Source organism: Taudactylus pleione, unplaced genomic scaffold (assembly GCF_031769625.1).
Source record: "Taudactylus pleione unplaced genomic scaffold, aTauple2 ptg000314l, whole genome shotgun sequence".
Classification (NCBI taxonomy): domain Eukaryota; kingdom Metazoa; phylum Chordata; class Amphibia; order Anura; family Myobatrachidae; genus Taudactylus; species Taudactylus pleione.
Window position 1 is genome coordinate 3,504,338 of NW_028284715.1, and position 17,043 is coordinate 3,521,380.

At 46.2% G+C, this 17,043-nt stretch overlaps 1 protein-coding gene across 1 annotated transcript in view; it reads right to left on the bottom strand.

Moving 5' to 3' along the window:
- GARS1 (glycyl-tRNA synthetase 1) overlaps nt 1-15,192 on the bottom strand; it is a 35,865-nt gene extending 20,673 nt beyond the window's left edge. The window contains exons 1-5 of the mRNA XM_088442633.1: nt 14,944-15,192; nt 6,469-6,570; nt 4,463-4,565; nt 2,178-2,319; nt 575-663 (exon numbers count right to left, since the gene is read on the bottom strand). Coding sequence (XP_088298759.1) covers nt 575-663; nt 2,178-2,319; nt 4,463-4,565; nt 6,469-6,570; nt 14,944-15,126 — 619 coding nt within the window. The 5' untranslated portion in view covers nt 15,127-15,192. The remainder of the gene's footprint in view (nt 1-574; nt 664-2,177; nt 2,320-4,462; nt 4,566-6,468; nt 6,571-14,943) is intronic.
- Nucleotides 15,193-17,043: the final 1,851 nt, after the last annotated feature.

Here is a 17,043-nt window from a genome sequence, read left to right on the forward strand (position 1 = left end):
AAAAAAAACGGGGTGCGGCATATTGCATATAAGGGGCGGTCAGTGTCAGTGCGCCTTCTTGGGACCTCTCAATCAAAAATCTTGTCCTACAAAATTAAATCTTATTTTTTACATGTATTCACAGCACACTAATGTGGATTTGGCAATGCACACCCCAAATCCACCTTATTACAGCCATCAAACGGTGCAAAATGTAGCACACCAGCAAACGCAACCATCTGGCCTAAATATTCACGTGATACCCTGTGAATTCAGGTGACAGTCACTCAAAAATTGCACAAATAATTTTTTATTATTACATGAATCATACCTGCTAGTGTGCATTCACTGTAGTTAACTAGCGCAAATTTTCAGCTATGGTTTAAAAAAAAAAAAAAAAGTTTAATGGTTACAGGGAGCGCTGCCTTTGTGTATTGGAGGTAATGTAATCAGAAGATACTCTATTACCAATTATATGGTGTTCTCTGTTACTGGCAGACCGCACTAGTCACCAGAGGTGTCCACGCTGTCACAGCCACATTCTATTACCATGCCAGCGCGCCGATCACTACCCTTCAACACTAGCGGTCGTCACCTTTCAGAAGATGGTCGGCTCGGAAGCATTCACCGTTCTTCACATCTTTTACCATGAAATCTGCAAATTTGTCAACATGGCCGGAGGTCCTGAGGGAAGGAGAAGATTGGAGGTCACCACAAGGCAGCATGAGAAGACATCAGCCATATGTAAAGCCTATAGGAACGTTCCCTGTCACATAACAGTAAGGGCTGCTAAACGGTGTAAGGAATCACTAACAGGCCAGACAGCTCTATAGAGGCTTAGAAGAGAAGGAAAAGAATGAATAAAATACAAATGTGTCCCCATACACTTAGCCGCGAGAAGTCTGGCGCTAGTAAGCAGACACTTCCTCTGTTAGTCAAGCGCCAAGCGTCTTTTTTGCATCCTTTTCACCCCAAATGTGCCTTAGTCATAATCGGATGTGACACACCACCTCACAAGACTGCACTGATTAATCTGAAACGTAGGCGTGCCAGTGCGTTTGAACACCGTTGCAGGGGGGGTGCATGAATCAGCCACTGCGACGCCATACGCATTGCGAGGTCTCAGCGTGCGTGGTTGTCAGCAATTTCTGAGTAAGGTCTGGGCTTGTTCAAGTGTGCGTGAGGCTGCGATGGGACTCGATTGTACCGATGGTTTCGCTAATCTGCTAAGCATTACGAATGTGTGTACGGTACAGTGGGCATCCTTATGTTGTGCAGAGTTTGCATTGCGGTCGCAATGGATTTGCATACTATCGCAGTTGAACTGCGTGCGTACGCAATATCGCGATCCGCAATGAATCAGGCCCTCTGACAAGAACAAATTATGTTAAGTGTGTTTTCGTTACCAAATGTTCAGTCAAGAACATTTGGTAACGCAAAGGCCAAAGGTTAGCAAGGTACTACGCATATCATCAGTATTTCTTTGTAATAGTATGTAACACCTGCATTGTAGGCTTAGGGAGAGAGTCATCGTAAGACAACATGGGATCTTTATGACAGATTGTTCTATGATGAATTCATCTGTACTTCTGCTTTTAATAGAGAAATCATTTATCATTCTATGTTCTAACAAATAGTTTCAAAGTACTTTTTCCCACAGCAGGAACAAACATGATTATCCAGTATTAATTTGTAGATTTGTTGGTTCATTCTATAGATCTATACGTATTATAACACGAGATGCAGACAATCTGTTCTAAGGAACAACTACGCAGATGTCTGAGGTTCAGTATCCTAAGAGAGTGAAATGACTACAGTAAAAACAGAAGCGCGAGCCACAAGCAACTTTCACAAGTGTATGTGTAATAGGGTAAAGGAACCAAAGAAGTTTGGGGAAAAGATCTGTGGTTTCGGTCAAGGATCCTTTGCATAACATGTTTAGGGCTCAATTCAATTAGATGCGACTTACTCCCGTCTGCAAGTGCGTATATATGCCGCACTTATAATACCGACAGACTCGCACATTTTTGTTCGCAACCTCATACGGCTGCTTACAATTATCCAAGAGTCCGGGGGCAAGATCGGGACGTTGGCGGCACTTCCCTGCCGTTACAATGGCAACTCGCACCCCTTTAACTAAATTAACCCTATAGGGGATGTATAGAATGCAGTATATCATGCAATCCAGGGAGAATTACTTGAGGACGGGTTCCGGGGTGAGCATGGTGCAGTCAATCTCCAGAATCTGCTCCTCTTGTATAAAGTGCTGTCTCCACGTCTGAATAATATTATTCTTCAACGCACAACCGACCGGTCCAAAGTCATACAGGCCACTGACCCCTGCAACCATGGGAAGACTTCAGTAAGTTTCATACAATTACACAGGGGGAGACAAAGCAAGACAGGGGGGAACAGAGGGATAGAGAGAAAAGCCCCAGGCAGCATTGGGGATAACAGCTAGTGATCACTAAATAGCTTTTCCCTGTACCTCAGACCAATGTAAAGACAATTACAGATCCGAAATTCAGAAGCGTATAGCAATGGCTCACTGGGAACTCAGGAAGCACAAGGGATAGAGAATGATTTTATCTGAACATATATAACCCATATACTGGTTTCATTTTGCAATAAGATTCATCTAAGAGACTACATGTTATCAATGCACGTGGAACAGTCTCCAGCATTTTACCCTCAGGTGTTTTAGCAAGATAATAAAAACTAAAGTATAATTTCCCCACAGACCACAATACTGTAAAGAATGCTTACAGCAACAACTCTGATGATTTTTCATTATATAATATATATATATATATATATATATATATATATATATATAAACACCAAATACTATACTCCTAATCCTAAGGGACTGTTGAATTTAAATTGAATTTCACATACCTCCCACTAATCACAGATTTAAGAAAAAAAAAGTCTAATTATAGAGGGATCACACACTGGGGGGTCCCGGAGCCAAATTCTACAGGAGGAAAACAAACACTGTACAAAGTAGATTGTAAATAGAGATCCCGGACAACTGTGGGTTCTTATAGGGTCACTGTAGATCCAGGCTACACTTTGGGTAAAGGTTTTTAGTGATTCATATCCTAATGTTTTGTTTACTGTAAACACATTTGCTGAGGGCTTTTAGATTATGGCCAAATACTGTTCTCATGTATGCTGGTCTCCATCAGCGGCAATGCTAAGAGTTCGGGTTCTCTGGATAATCCTAGAAAACACTGAATGAAATTGCTGACTCCTAAATATTTTAGATTCTTGTCCTCCCCTGGGGGTGACAGGTTTCTGCCTGCCAGGATATTACTTTACGGTTACATTTCAAATGAAGCAACTTTGGGACAAGTAGAGAACTACCTGATCTTATTATAAAATCAAGCAAATCCAGGAGTTCTGGCGAGTGAATAGATGCTGTGCACAGCATCTATTCACACTGCATGGAGAGCTTGGGGGGAGGGGGGTTGGGGCAACCCAGCATTTCCCTGAGTGCTGGGCACGCCCCCTACAGTGATAAAGAAGGGGGCACGTCTCAAGGATAAGCCCCCTTTTCTAGTGAATACAACCCTTTTTCAGGCACGCAACAGTCTTTGGCATGTGCTACGTGCCCTTGACGGAGAGCCACCCTGCAGAGCCTAGAGTTAACACTATAGAGCTTGAGTTTGGAGTAAGGTAGCTGGTGGGTGAACGCATGCAGCTTGGGGCGGAAAGAAAAGGGCAGGATACTGACTCGCCTATCATGCAATTAACAGACTGCTCCAGTGATCTGAAGGCAACATAACCACAGCCTGACCGCATTGGTGAAATTTTGACAGCGCTTCTCAAAACCAGTCCTCGGGACACACTAAAGGTGCCTACACACTTACCGATTTGCTCGCGATCTTACATCGTGTACGATTTCCCTTGAAATTCTCCCCAGCAGCTCCCCGGCAGTCCTGCACACGATTTGGTGTAAAAATGCGTCCAATGTGACAAACGATCTATCGTGCATCCTTCTTTTTCCATTTCATCGTGACCGAGATTGTCAGATCTGCCCTACAGCACGGCAGATCTGAAGATGCGATGTACGACTAGCGGGGACGCTCATCAGCATCGTGATTGGAGACTCACGATGACAAATTTTACACAATCTGTCGTCCCGATGCGTCGGAGTCGTCCAGATCGTGTAAAAAAAAATAAAAAATAAAAAATCGGTAAGTGTGTAGGCACCTTAACAGTGCATGTTTTCCATATCTCCTTGCTGGGGCACAGGTGTATTCATTACTGACTGGTACATAAAAAAAAAAAAATCCAGAGGATCACTTGTGATTCTGTGAGGAGACCTGGAAAACATGCACTGTTATTTAGGGTGGCCCGACGACTGGATTTGAGAAGCACTGTCCTAAGACAGCATTATTAAATGTAAGTGATCGCCTCCTTTAAAAAGCTTTATCCAGTTTATTTAAAGTCCAGACATATAGCTCCAGAGTGATACCTCCATATATGGCAAAGGCCTGGTCATAAAAGAAGCGTCTTTTCAGGGTGTCTTCCATCTTCGATCTGTCGACAACGTCATCCTTTGGTTGCAGGGACAACTCCTGCAAAACATCAGAGACATAAGTGATTGCGCTGCGTGCCGAAGGCTGTACAGTAGTGTACAGGGCTGTGGAGGCAAAGGTTTGGGGTAACACCACCACTGCTCTGGTGGCATAGGAGGCCAAGGTCTAAAGTTAAACAAAGGGGGCGGATCTATAGCCAGTACGGTCAATTTAGGCAGCGAAGTGAGAACTTTGCTACCTACTGTATACGGTTTCCGTTCACCGACACCACAAAAACAAAGAACAGAAAATAAAACAGCTCAATGGGAAAATATGTTATTTCACCTGTGGTTTCCTGCAGAAGGCGGATTAGACCAAATCTGAGCGGGGCTGCAAAACTTACACCAGAGTTTCAGTTCCTATATAACTCCAGTTGCTATTCCTGTCTATGAAAGAATTGTGCCATAGGGTAGTGAGGTTAAAAGCGGGAGCTGAGAGCGCACTTTACAATTATTGGGCAATAACAGGAATACAGAATAGAATATATAATGTGGAGAAAATATTATAAGAGCCTGGACACTCGTGCATGGCGATACTAACGGCGCAATGCAAAATTCTGGGGCAGGAAGAGGGTGAAGAGGGCATAAACCGTGCACATACAGATGTCTACCCATACACTGTGGCTTCAGTTGTGCCAGCCGATCTTGGCACACGGGGACCCGGATGAGTCGGCTGAGTGTTTCCCTCCCCTCACTCAAAATGTGAGTCTTATTCGCATAAATAAAACAACTGGAAGTGACAAAACGACTGCTAGATTGCACTGATCAATCCGATGGGCGGCTCTTGTACATCTGTGTGCAAATTAATCTGAATCTGCATATGAAGTGTTACGATGCATCGGCCGCGGCTTCTTCTCATGCCAAGTGCCGTTGTGCTTCGCCTGCGACTATATAGGTGCAGCCCAGCGTCACTAGCACCCCGAGTGGTGTTTCGCTACATTTGCCATGCGCAGACGAATCAGGTACAGAAAAAGATGGTACACTGCATCTCTCGGAGCGGCTCAGTCTTGCTCTGAATGGCGTATAGATGCTAGGTGTGATCAGGACACATCTATACAGACACGAAGGATGGAGGTGATGATCTACAAAAATATATACGGTCTAAATGACAAAAAGGGGAAGGCCCCTGCTAACCTGAGTATATGGATCCCGGGAGAGGATATATAAAATAATCCATAACCATTTTATTTGGGTAGCAGATTTGTATTTCCTGAAATGTAACATCCAGACTACAACCCGCCAGCGACACTGGATTCCTGCAGGCCGAGCCATTTGGTGGATCGTGGATACTCACATGTACACAAGTCTAACCAGTCTCCCTTTCAGAACATGCATCCGCTGAACTGGTGAATACTACATTCATGTAGATCTCAATTCGCCAATTTGATGGCATAGTGCATAGTGCCAGGACCCCACAGCTTAAATGATGTGCCACCCAAATGCAAGACAACAAGTTGGGCTTATCAGGTAGCACCCGGCATTCCTAGAATGGGCCGGGGGCTAGGCCTGGAGACAGTGACGACATATCGTTAACGCAGCCAACGTAACATAACCTAATGCCCTGTGTTGCTCCCTGGGGAGCCATCAGAAAGCATGTACCTAGAAGTGGTCTGCTATCCTTTTCATCATATACACTGAGCCCTTAGCGTCTTCTCCAAACTAGGGGCAATATGTAGGCATGGATCAGATAAATCAGGGAGGATAGTTCTGTATAGATATTACCAAGAAAAAAATAATCTCAGGATACGGCTGTTGAACAATGTAAAATGACACTGAAGCTGCTCTCGCTCAGCAAGTTTCTTTTAAGGATTTTTATCATTAACGGGCGGTGAGCTTCTAGAGTACTGTTGCCAATGAGAGCAGCAGACTGGTCTGGAGGAAGTCGAACGTTATCACATTTCTACCTTTGCTTCCAAGATTCGTTTCCTGGCCTTCAGCTCAGCCACCGCCCGGTCTACATCCACCTGAGGAGCCTTCTCTTCTTTTAACTTGCGGATGAGGTCACCCTGAAATCGGAGAGAAGGAGAATACCTTAGTATCCGGCAGAACCGTATCAGTTTTAGAAGACCAAGGAAATAGATAAACACTTCAAAAAACTGACAACACAATTTGCGATTACACATATGAGAACCAAAAGTGAAAGAGTCTTGAACACTTCCCTACAGGACACCAGGCACTAGTTACACCTCACAATCACAGTGACCCTTGTTACTTCTTATAATGGCAATATGTAGTGTTATGATGGAAAGGAGACTCTATAAATGAAAGGTTTATACTTATCGTACACAGACTTCAGTGGGATTTCGAGAGGCCATGGATTTTAAAGGTTTATGAAACTTACTTTATGGGATCCATTCATTAACCTGATTACCCCTGGACAAGAGGCGAAAACAGTAAAGTATCCGCTCGACTTGTCAACGTTCAGAAGGCTGGCACTCAGAATGTCAACACCACAACGTTGACCGTGTCAGAATGTCGCCATGGTTATTAGGTCGACAACCAATATGTAAAACATGCATATAGGTTGACAGGGTTAAAATGCTGACTCGTTCAGATTGCCAACATTCAAGATGTCAACACCAAAATATTGTTTTGTTTTGTTTTTTAAGGATTAGGGTTGGGTTTAGGGTTAGGCTAAAATAATCAAAAAACCACTTCAACATGTTGGTGTCGATACCTTAAATGTCGACATTTTAACCACGTCGACCTAAATTCACGTCGACACAATGGTTGTCGACCTGACCATGTTGACAATCTGGTGTTGGCAATTTATACCACACCCAACAGCAGTTCCTGCGTGATTAAAACTAGCCAGCCAATTAAACTGTGTTAGGAAAAATGACGCTGTAGATTGCAGTCCTTTTCCAAGGCGGACTGTGGCCTGGTACAATTTATTAAGCTCCAAAAAGTTTAGCTCTCAAAAGCGTGCGCCAGTTAGCTAATGCCTATGAGTTACAGAATAGATGGAGAGGGATCTTCCAGGTAAAGGTGGGAGGGGGGTTGAGTGCTTTGCAGGGGTACGCTCTTTGGGAAGTGCAACCTCTGCAAGCAAGCATCGTTAAAAAGCTGCAATAAATTGGTGCTAAACAGTGCAATATAAACTTATTTGATCGGGGAAACTCAAGATAATAAATAGGCCCCTAAAGCTTGTATGAGAACTTTAGCTGTGTTCAGCAAGCGTTACAGAAATATAACATTTCCTAAGTAACTAATGATTCTTTATAACATTCCATTCACTTTTAGACACATAATGCTGTCTCCCAGTCCAGCATAGGAGCACAGCACCATAGCTCTATATTGGAGGTCAGACAAGTACCGAGTGTGGGGTATTACTGCACAGTATAAGCACACGTTTCTTCCTGCAATCAGGAGAGCTGCTCAGGTGTTTTGTATAAGTGAGAAGTGTAACTGACACATAATAACAGTGACTGAATAACCTGACATGCGAGGCCGCGTGTGAAACGTGTTCATGCAAAGGCTTCGGCTACAGCTCCGTTTCCGAGCAGCCCTGTTAACTCAACCCTGTAGGTCTGCTGGTATAGCTGCTAATGGGTAAATCCCACACTTTCAGGTCCTAATCCAATGTTATTACACGAATAGAGGACTCGACCGAAGCGTAAGGACTCTGACAAGAGCTCTGAGTCACATCAACTGTAATAATTGGGTTCAAATTATCTCATCAATAAAAAGCCTGAACCGCCCCAACATCGGTGAATGAGCCGGTGCATCCTGCCAAACTGGTCCGCACGGCGGGAGCATTGCCTGAAGGAGTAGTTGTAGCCGTGCCATACCTGCTGAATGAATGGCTTAAGCTGCGATATCTAAACTTTACGAAGAGTTTACGCAACCAAACAGAACGGAGCTGCAAAAGTATTTCCTGCTGTTATATTCGGTTTCTCGCTCGCCGGAGAAAGAACATAATGGAAAACGGCATTATTTTAGCATCAGCATATGAGATGCTCTGCGCAGCGAGAGGCGTTTGGCTGGAATACATTGTTGTAGAGCGTAAAGACCCCCGTACATGGTGCAATTCAAAGGTGGTAAGAGGAGTTGTAGGACTGCCCTTGAAATTGTACGATTGATCGTTCCGATCATAGGATAAGATGCATAGAAGTGTGTCACATCGTACACGATCGGTTGAGATCTCTCTGCAAAAACCATCTGATCTGCGATCCAACTAACCGACGGCGAGGACGCGCATCGGGGTCGCAGAACACACAAAATACACCTATTTTCACACGACTGGTCTGTCCAACCTGTCATAACTGGCCATATCGTGTTAAATATCGTCCCGTGTATGGGCACCGTCACAGTTGTATGCACGCACGGAAGCAGCCTTTTTGGCAGCTGAGGCAATAACCCTGAGAATACAGCCAATCGGTGCACTAAGAGTCAGCGACACCACTGAGGCATGAGGCACCAAGTGGATTAATAAACGGCATGCAGTTTATAGGTAATAGAGATACAACATTCTGATGCCGCAGATAAGTTCAGGAACGGTTTGTGTAAAGGTGCGTGTCCACTACACGAGAGCGGAATGACTGTACGATTACACCACTGTACTCGTTCCCCATTCTGTGCAGTGGATAATGTGCCCACACTGAACGATGTGTCGTTCAGTGCAGGCACCCTCCCTCACCCCCGAACATGCACAATCTGAGGACCTCGGCAGGTTGGCCGGCATGTTCAGGCGATGACCACTGCCAACCGCCGGGAACGTGCATTGCTGGTCGTTGCCTGCATTTTACTGCACGATTAATGAACGAGAACGATTTTTCTCATCTAGAGGATACGAGCCTTAAGTGGGCATACAATACATCTACAGCTCCCTCTCTCTTTCTCTATCAATATCCTTGTAAACAAATAGTTACGAGCATTAGTGCGGGGACACACATTCTGCCCAAATAAAATTCTACCCCTAAATACTCCGGGGCGAAACATTCCCCAGATTCTCAGTATTTGACATTACCCAAGTTCATGCTTAATCTATATATAATTAGTGTGCATTCTAGCACCCTGCACCTGTCACAACCCGTGCAGTTCCTCTTTCCTGCCAGGGGTGTGTCTCTCAGCTCTGGTGCTTCTAGCACACTCAGCTGACGCAGCAAACTGCTAAGATACAGACCAAAGTATGCTAGAAGCACCACAGCAGAGAGCGACCCCACCGGCAGGAAATTGGAACTGCATGGGTTATGTGACAGGTGCAGGGTGCTAGAATGAATACTATATAAAATAATCCTGAATGGCTATGTCCCCCCCACCTCCAGGAACGGCTCGTACTTCATGGGGCAAAAGTAAAGTGACAATGGGGTGTAAGGGGGCAGGATGGAGAGAGGCTCAGAGCCTTATATCTGCGTAACAATGGAGGGAGCCAAAGAAGAGGTCATGGGCAAATTTGGGATGGAGTTACAGGAACTTGGAGAAAAAGAAACAAACCACAGCACACGGACAGGGTTAGTGTAGGGAAGGGGAGAGACCTGACGAATAACTGGTCCAATATACTAGTACAGTGTTTCTCAAACTCGGTCCTCATGGGGCTCGGTTCCATTCAGCGCAATGCTGAATAGCCCCGGGAAGGAGATATCCATGATTGAGCACAGCTGGTTAAAGCAAATTACATGACGTACTAATGAAGTCACCTGTGGTCAGGCATGGATCTCTCTAAAACCTAAACTGTAGGGGTGCCTTGAGGAACCTCTGCACTATGCTAATAGTCTTATATCGTTACGCCGCATATCATATAGTGTGTATGCCAGATCGCGTGTGTACAGTAATCATTCATCGCATCGTCCCATCGATTGTGCTGCTAAATGTAGCACAGAGCGATATATCGCGCAGTTGTACACCGGACTATGTAGTGTGTACGGCCAGTGCGATACATCGCCGTGCAGTCGCTGGGTACACACATCGTACAGTGTGTACCCAGCTTATAGGTTTCATGAGGTCCGGGTTTGAGATCAGGTATAGTGGAATTTCATACTTCTACTGTCCGGCCCTTTAGACCGTAAGCTCTTTGGAACAGGATTCCATTACTATGGTGTCACAGTGACATGCAATCGCTGACATTATGTTACTGCTATAAAGCCCTATAAGATAAATTTTATGTACACTGCACAATGCTGAGGGAGAAACAAATATAGATCTTTATTTTATTACATAAAATTATATCTTCACAGAGGGCAAAATTCTGGCATCATATAAAGTACTCATTATGCCAGGGTGTGCACACTTCTGCAACCAGGGCACAGCAGGTTTTTCTTTCCTTTTAGTTTACCCATGCACCTTGTTGCTTGCAGAGGGTCACACAGAGTCTGACACAATTTATCTGGAATCTACAATAATCTGCAATTTGCATAAAGGTGTGTAGACATTCTATACCCACTGCCAGTCCGCTCTCCCCAATGCTAGAGCAGTCTCTGTGCAGACTGAGCGCTGTGCAGGGTGCATTCTGCTATCAGACTCCTTCCTCTATAATGTGGTCTCTCCTGGTCTGCAGTGAAAGTTTAGGATAACGTGGCAGAGGGAGGAGACAGAGAATGGGGGAGAAGGGGGGGGGGTAGACATCATCCCAAATTCCTTATAGTGGGTGCAGGCATATTGTCTGTTAAAAGGAGCAGGTATTTATGTCCCTATTTTTATTTAATTTTTTGGAAGATAGCAATTGAATGTTTATGGAGCTTGACCCTACATCCTAATCAGAGGGGGACAACATTATTGCCAGTGTTTTCCAGGTACAAACACTTTTGCAAAGTCACATTATTACCATTTTTTATTTAAATTACACTAAAAGTAGTTTTATTTTTGTTTTGCCCAGTGATGATATTTGGAGCATAATAAATATTGGGAGCCCGCAATGTACACGACAGATCGCCTTCGCTTATGAGGTGTGTTGAACTGTAGGTTTGCAATTGGGTAGAAGGCAGTGTCTGCGGGACGTCATAGGTTACGTCTAGATAGTGGAACTTTAGGGGTTTCATCGATTATAAAACGTCCCTTTTATATAAACAACATATTACCTCTATTAACATTAATAGTAACTATACTTTGGCACTTATCTGCAGTCGACAAAAATCTGTAGTAACACAAGGACGCAGCTATTCCTAAAGCTGCATACACACAACGATTTTTTTAATGATCATCGTTAAACGATAATCGTTTGCAAAAATCGTTCACTTTCTGAGTCAAACGATGAACGATTATCGTTCATGCGCGTTCACGTTTGTCGTTTGTCGTTTAGTCAGACTTGTCAACTCAACGATTTTCATTAAGGGAATATGCAAAAATCGTTTGTAGTTCATAAAAATCGTTCATGACATTTAGTAAATGAACAACTTTAGTAAATGATTTTAGTTAAATTTTTCAAGGGAAAAAATCGTTTACTAAAATCGTTCATTAAAAAAATCGTTGTGTGTGTATGCAGCTTTAGAATTAGGTTTTAATTTGTGGTTGCTAATGTAGCAATGTATTTTATCCATGTCCTTGTCCTGTATTGTACTGTAAGTCACTGGTCACTTATTTGGTTATGTACTGTGTAAGGCGCTGCGGAACACTTGTGGCACCATATAAATAAACGATAGTAGTAATAAAAATCTAAAATTAGATTTAAAAAAAATCCAAAAAATTTGCACTTCAAGGTTAGAATTGTGCAGAAGGGAGCGAAAATCAGCTTAGAGATGCATTAAATTACCCAACAAGCATGTCATTGGTGAATAATGGGCTAGACGGATACAATGAGGGTATTCTTCTGCAAGCCTTCCTCCGTCTGACCTATCTTATACCCCGGGTGGCAAGGTCACCCGCCCATGTTTACAGAACTATCCCAAGTGTGCTGGGAATGGTATTAAAGTAGCCCTAACAAGCTCAGGGCCAGGGTTTCATTATTTGCTACAGATATGTCCTTGCTCATCTAGCCCCAATAAGCCACGTAGCGCGATATGCCTGGCGTGAGTGAGTCGCCAGGTCCCGTGAGACTCTGGCAGCGCCAGCTGTCTTTTTGGGCGAAAATGCTTCTAAGTTGCAATGCGATGCGACTAGGACGCACCAGCAGACTCTGGCGAATAATTGGACATGTGACACTTGCATATCGGTGTGCGTCTGAGTCTGTAAGCGGAACTTGGCGTGAAACAAAGGCTGCAGTCGCTGCATGGTAGAACTTTGCATTCGGATTGAGAGACGCAGTTGCACACAGATATACGAGTGTCACATATCCAATTAGCACAATCTGCCGGTGAGTCCTAGTTGCATCACATTGCGACTTGGATGCATTTTCTGCAAAATAAGAATGATGCAAAAAAGACGCCCGATGCTGGCAGAGTCTCACAGGACCAGGTGCCCCCGAGAGAGGCTGCTTGGCGTGACTGTCGCAAAGGCAAGTGAGGACTCATCTGTATGTTTATTGTTACAGTAGAGTTATACAGCACTATCCTATGAGGCAGCAAAGTCAATGTACAGGATTGGTAGGTGATTACTGTGGATTGATGTCTGACCAGCAGTAACTGTGCATTAATGGATTTTTTTTTTTATTACTTTACATAAAAATTATAAACCTGTTCAACCAATTTCTGCTTACGTCACTGTATGTATGTGTATATATATGTGGGCGTATAATAACATAATAAAATAATATAATATATACACACACAATTACACTACCATGTACTATATATATTGATAGAATGACAACACTAACCTACATCAGTGCAAGTATGACGCAACAGTAATTCTTGCACCGTCCACACACCTGCGACTTCTAGAGCTTGGTTAATCAAAGGACATCAACATATAGTAGCTGAAAAGACCTTACAACAAAGTAGGCATACACACAGCACCAGGCAATCTGTGAACGGCTAACTGGAACTAGAATATGCACCATAACAACAGAACTCTCCCCCGTTATATCATGTAAGTTACAGTGGCCTCATCAGCAACTGGCGAGTGACGGCTACAATTCTATGTGGTGATTCGCTACACGTGAGCAGCCCCATTGGGCAGATGATCCTACCGGGCCCAACTAGCGCAGCCATGTGGTAACTTGTCAGATCACGGTCAATGTCGCAAATTATTTAACGCTAAATCTGAATATCTGGTCGAACCCCATTGCGTACCAATATGGTATTGTGCCAACAGAAGCCGCAGGTTTGTGGGCCGTTTGGAATTGGAGCATCTACTGGCACCTTTAATAATAGTGTGTGAATGGACGGTGAGCTCTTTCCACCGAGATTTGGTCATAATCCCGAACGCTGGGATTCTGGCGCTCAGGTGCGCCAGAATCCCGGCGCCAGCATCCTGACCGGGATGGTGGCATTGGGATTCTGACTTCCAGCATCCTAAGGGGGTGCCTAAGAGGCACCCCGCGGATGACCATGCCCCACAGCACAAGGGGCACCCCGCGGATGACCATGCCCCACAGCACAAGGGGCACCCCGCGGATGACCATGCCCCGCAGCACAAGGGGCACCCCGCGGATGACCATGCCCCGCAGCACAAGGGGCACCCCGCGGATGACAATGCCCCGCAGCACAAGGGGCACCCCGCGGATGACAATGCCCCGCAGCACAAGGGGCACCCCGCGGATGACAATGCCCCACAGCACAAGGGGCACCCCGCGGATAACCATGCCCCACAGCACAAGGGGCACCCCGCGGATAACCATGCCCCACAGCACAAGGGGCACCCCACGGATAACCATGCCCCACAGCACAAGGGGCACCCCACGGATAACCATGCCCCACAGCACAAGGGGCACCCCACGGATAACCATGCCCCACAGCACAAGGGGCACCCCACGGATAACCATGCCCCACAGCACAAGGGGCAGCCCACGGATAACCATGCCCCAGCATAAGTGGTACCCGCGGATAACCATGCCCCAGCATAAGTGGTACCCGCGGATAACCATGCTCCAGCATAAGGGGCACCCCACGGACAATCCTGCCCCAGTATAAGGGGCACCCCACGGACAATCATGCCCCAGTATAAGGGGCACCCCACGGACAATCATGCCCCAGTATAAGGGGCACCCCACGGACAATCATGCCCCGGCACAAGAGGCACCCCACGGATAACCATGCTCCAGCATGAGGGGCACCCCACGGACAACCATGCTCCAGCATAAGTGGTACCCGCGGATAACCATGCTCCAGCATAAGGGGCACCCCGCGGATAACCATGCCCCAGCATAAGGGGCACCCCATGAATAACAGCAACAGTAGGACAGTACCCCACGGGTATACCAGCCCCAGTATAAGGAGCACCCCACGGATATACCAGCCCCAGTATAAGGAGCACCCCACGGATATACCAGCCCCAGTATTGGCTGCACCCTCAGATGACCCAGGCGGTACCACCCCTAGCCGGTAACATGTGCCAGCAGCTCTCACCTGTTCTCTAACCGCCAGCCTCAGGGGCGCCAGATGCTCCTCCATGCTGCGTGCGGCCGCCTGTGTCACCGGTGCCGGGTACGGGACTGCGGGCTTCCGTGCTGCGGCTCGGGTGTGCCGGGTGAAAGAGCCGGGCAGATGTCGCAGCGGTAGCAGGGCGGGGAGGGACCTGAGCACGAGCATCACTCACTCCCCCTTTCCCTGCATGATGAAATCTCTGCCGCACCGGCTGTCGGAAAGCAACACCCCACGTGGTAGTGCTTTACGGCGGGGGAAGCGCCGCCTCCGCCATTTTTGTTGTGGGCAATGGTTGTTCTACCAGCATTGCTGCCGTTCTCCGCATAAATTGGCAGTGGCGGATTTAGGGTGTATATGCTCCCCCGTCCTCTGCCCCACGCCAGGGCTCCATCCAGCAGCAGCAGCAGTGACCACTGTACCTGCAGTGACCATTGTTGAAGCAGCTGAGTGCTTATGGGCAGAGGTCTGGTGGTGTCATTCTTGTTATCACCAACCTGCCCGTAGTAGAAAGTAGGTAGATATGATCTAGGGCAGGGGTAGTTAACCTATGGTACTCCAGCTGCTGTGGAACTACACATCCCAGCATGCCTTGCCACTGTTTTAACATGACCTTTCAGCAAAACCCGCAGGGCATGCTGGGATGTGTAGTCTTACAGTAGCTGGAGTCCCACATTATTATTATTATTGTTATTAATATTATTATATTGTTATTATTATAATTGTTGTTGTTGTTGTTATTATATTATTATACAGCCTAACCAAAAAAAAAGTTGTTTAGTTGCCAAGGATATTTGACCGAATACAGGGTATTTGGGGGCATCTGATCTCAAAAATGAAAATAGTTTTTTTCAAAATTTTCTAGTTCAATCTGATCTGGTCACCCACAGCTATGCGAGCGGGCAGAAGGCCGCTCAAAAAAACCAGAGGGCCGGCCCTGATTCAGAGCGAGCGCTCTGTCAGAGCATCCGGCTCTGAATCAGGCCCTTAGAGTTAATACTAAAATTCTTCACATTAAAACATCATAATTATTTTTAAAGCAAAAAAGTAGTGGGTAGTATAATATGATAACATTACTTAAAATAGTAGCAGTAAAATAAATTAAATTACTAAGCATTAATGCACATCAATAGATAACAGACGAAGCTCGCAATTGATTGGACAGGCGAAACATGTTGGACACGTCCCAATGTGTAGTGCAGTGCATTGGAAGACGCCGGCCAGCGAGGAAGATTGTGCACACCTAGTGCCGCATGTCCCTCCGAAACCCTCGCTGACTGCTCCAGACTGTCGCCGTGGAAAACAAACACCACAGCAGTAACAGGAGGTAAGAGGATCCCGCACCAACAGGGAGAATCATAACTTGGCACACACAGACGGGGGGGGGGGGGGAAACATTCACTCACATACGCACTAAGGCACAAGATAATAAGACCCACACAGAGCGGAACTCTTTGTCCACTAGCCCGGCTTCTAATTCACTTTGAACAAGGGGCCTGATTCAGACCCACTCGCGAGCGGCTGTCCGCTCGCAAGTGGGTCGATGGTGTGCACTGAGCATGCGCACGACGGAGGGAGCTCCGTCGTGCGCATGCGCTAGACGCGACGAGCGAAGGACTTTCCTTCGCTCGTTGTGTCTGATCAAAGGGGGCGTGCTGTCGATGTTGATTGACAGCACGCCCCCTTTGGTGGGCGTGCCTCCCAGGCGGGGGCGTTCCCAAGGGAACGCCTACCGTCAGAAGCCGGCCCACTGACATCACTAGTGATGTCAGTGGGAGTGATTTTGGCTCTGATAGAGCCAAAATCTCTCCAGGGCTTGTGGTCGAAAAACCCGACCACAGGATTCTGGTCGCACTGGCGATGGTCGCGATGGTCAAGACCATCGCGACCATCATCCTGCACGCTCGTATGTGCTGTGGGTGGTGACCCACAGCTATACGAGCGTCCAGGAGGACGCTCCATTTTTATGGAGGACGGCCCTCATTCAGAGCGAGCGCTCTGCTCAGAGCGTCCGGCTCTGAATGAGGGCCAAGGATCCTTGGTAGGCTGCAATTCCTTTCAAGCCCCAGATATTCGAGGTGCGCG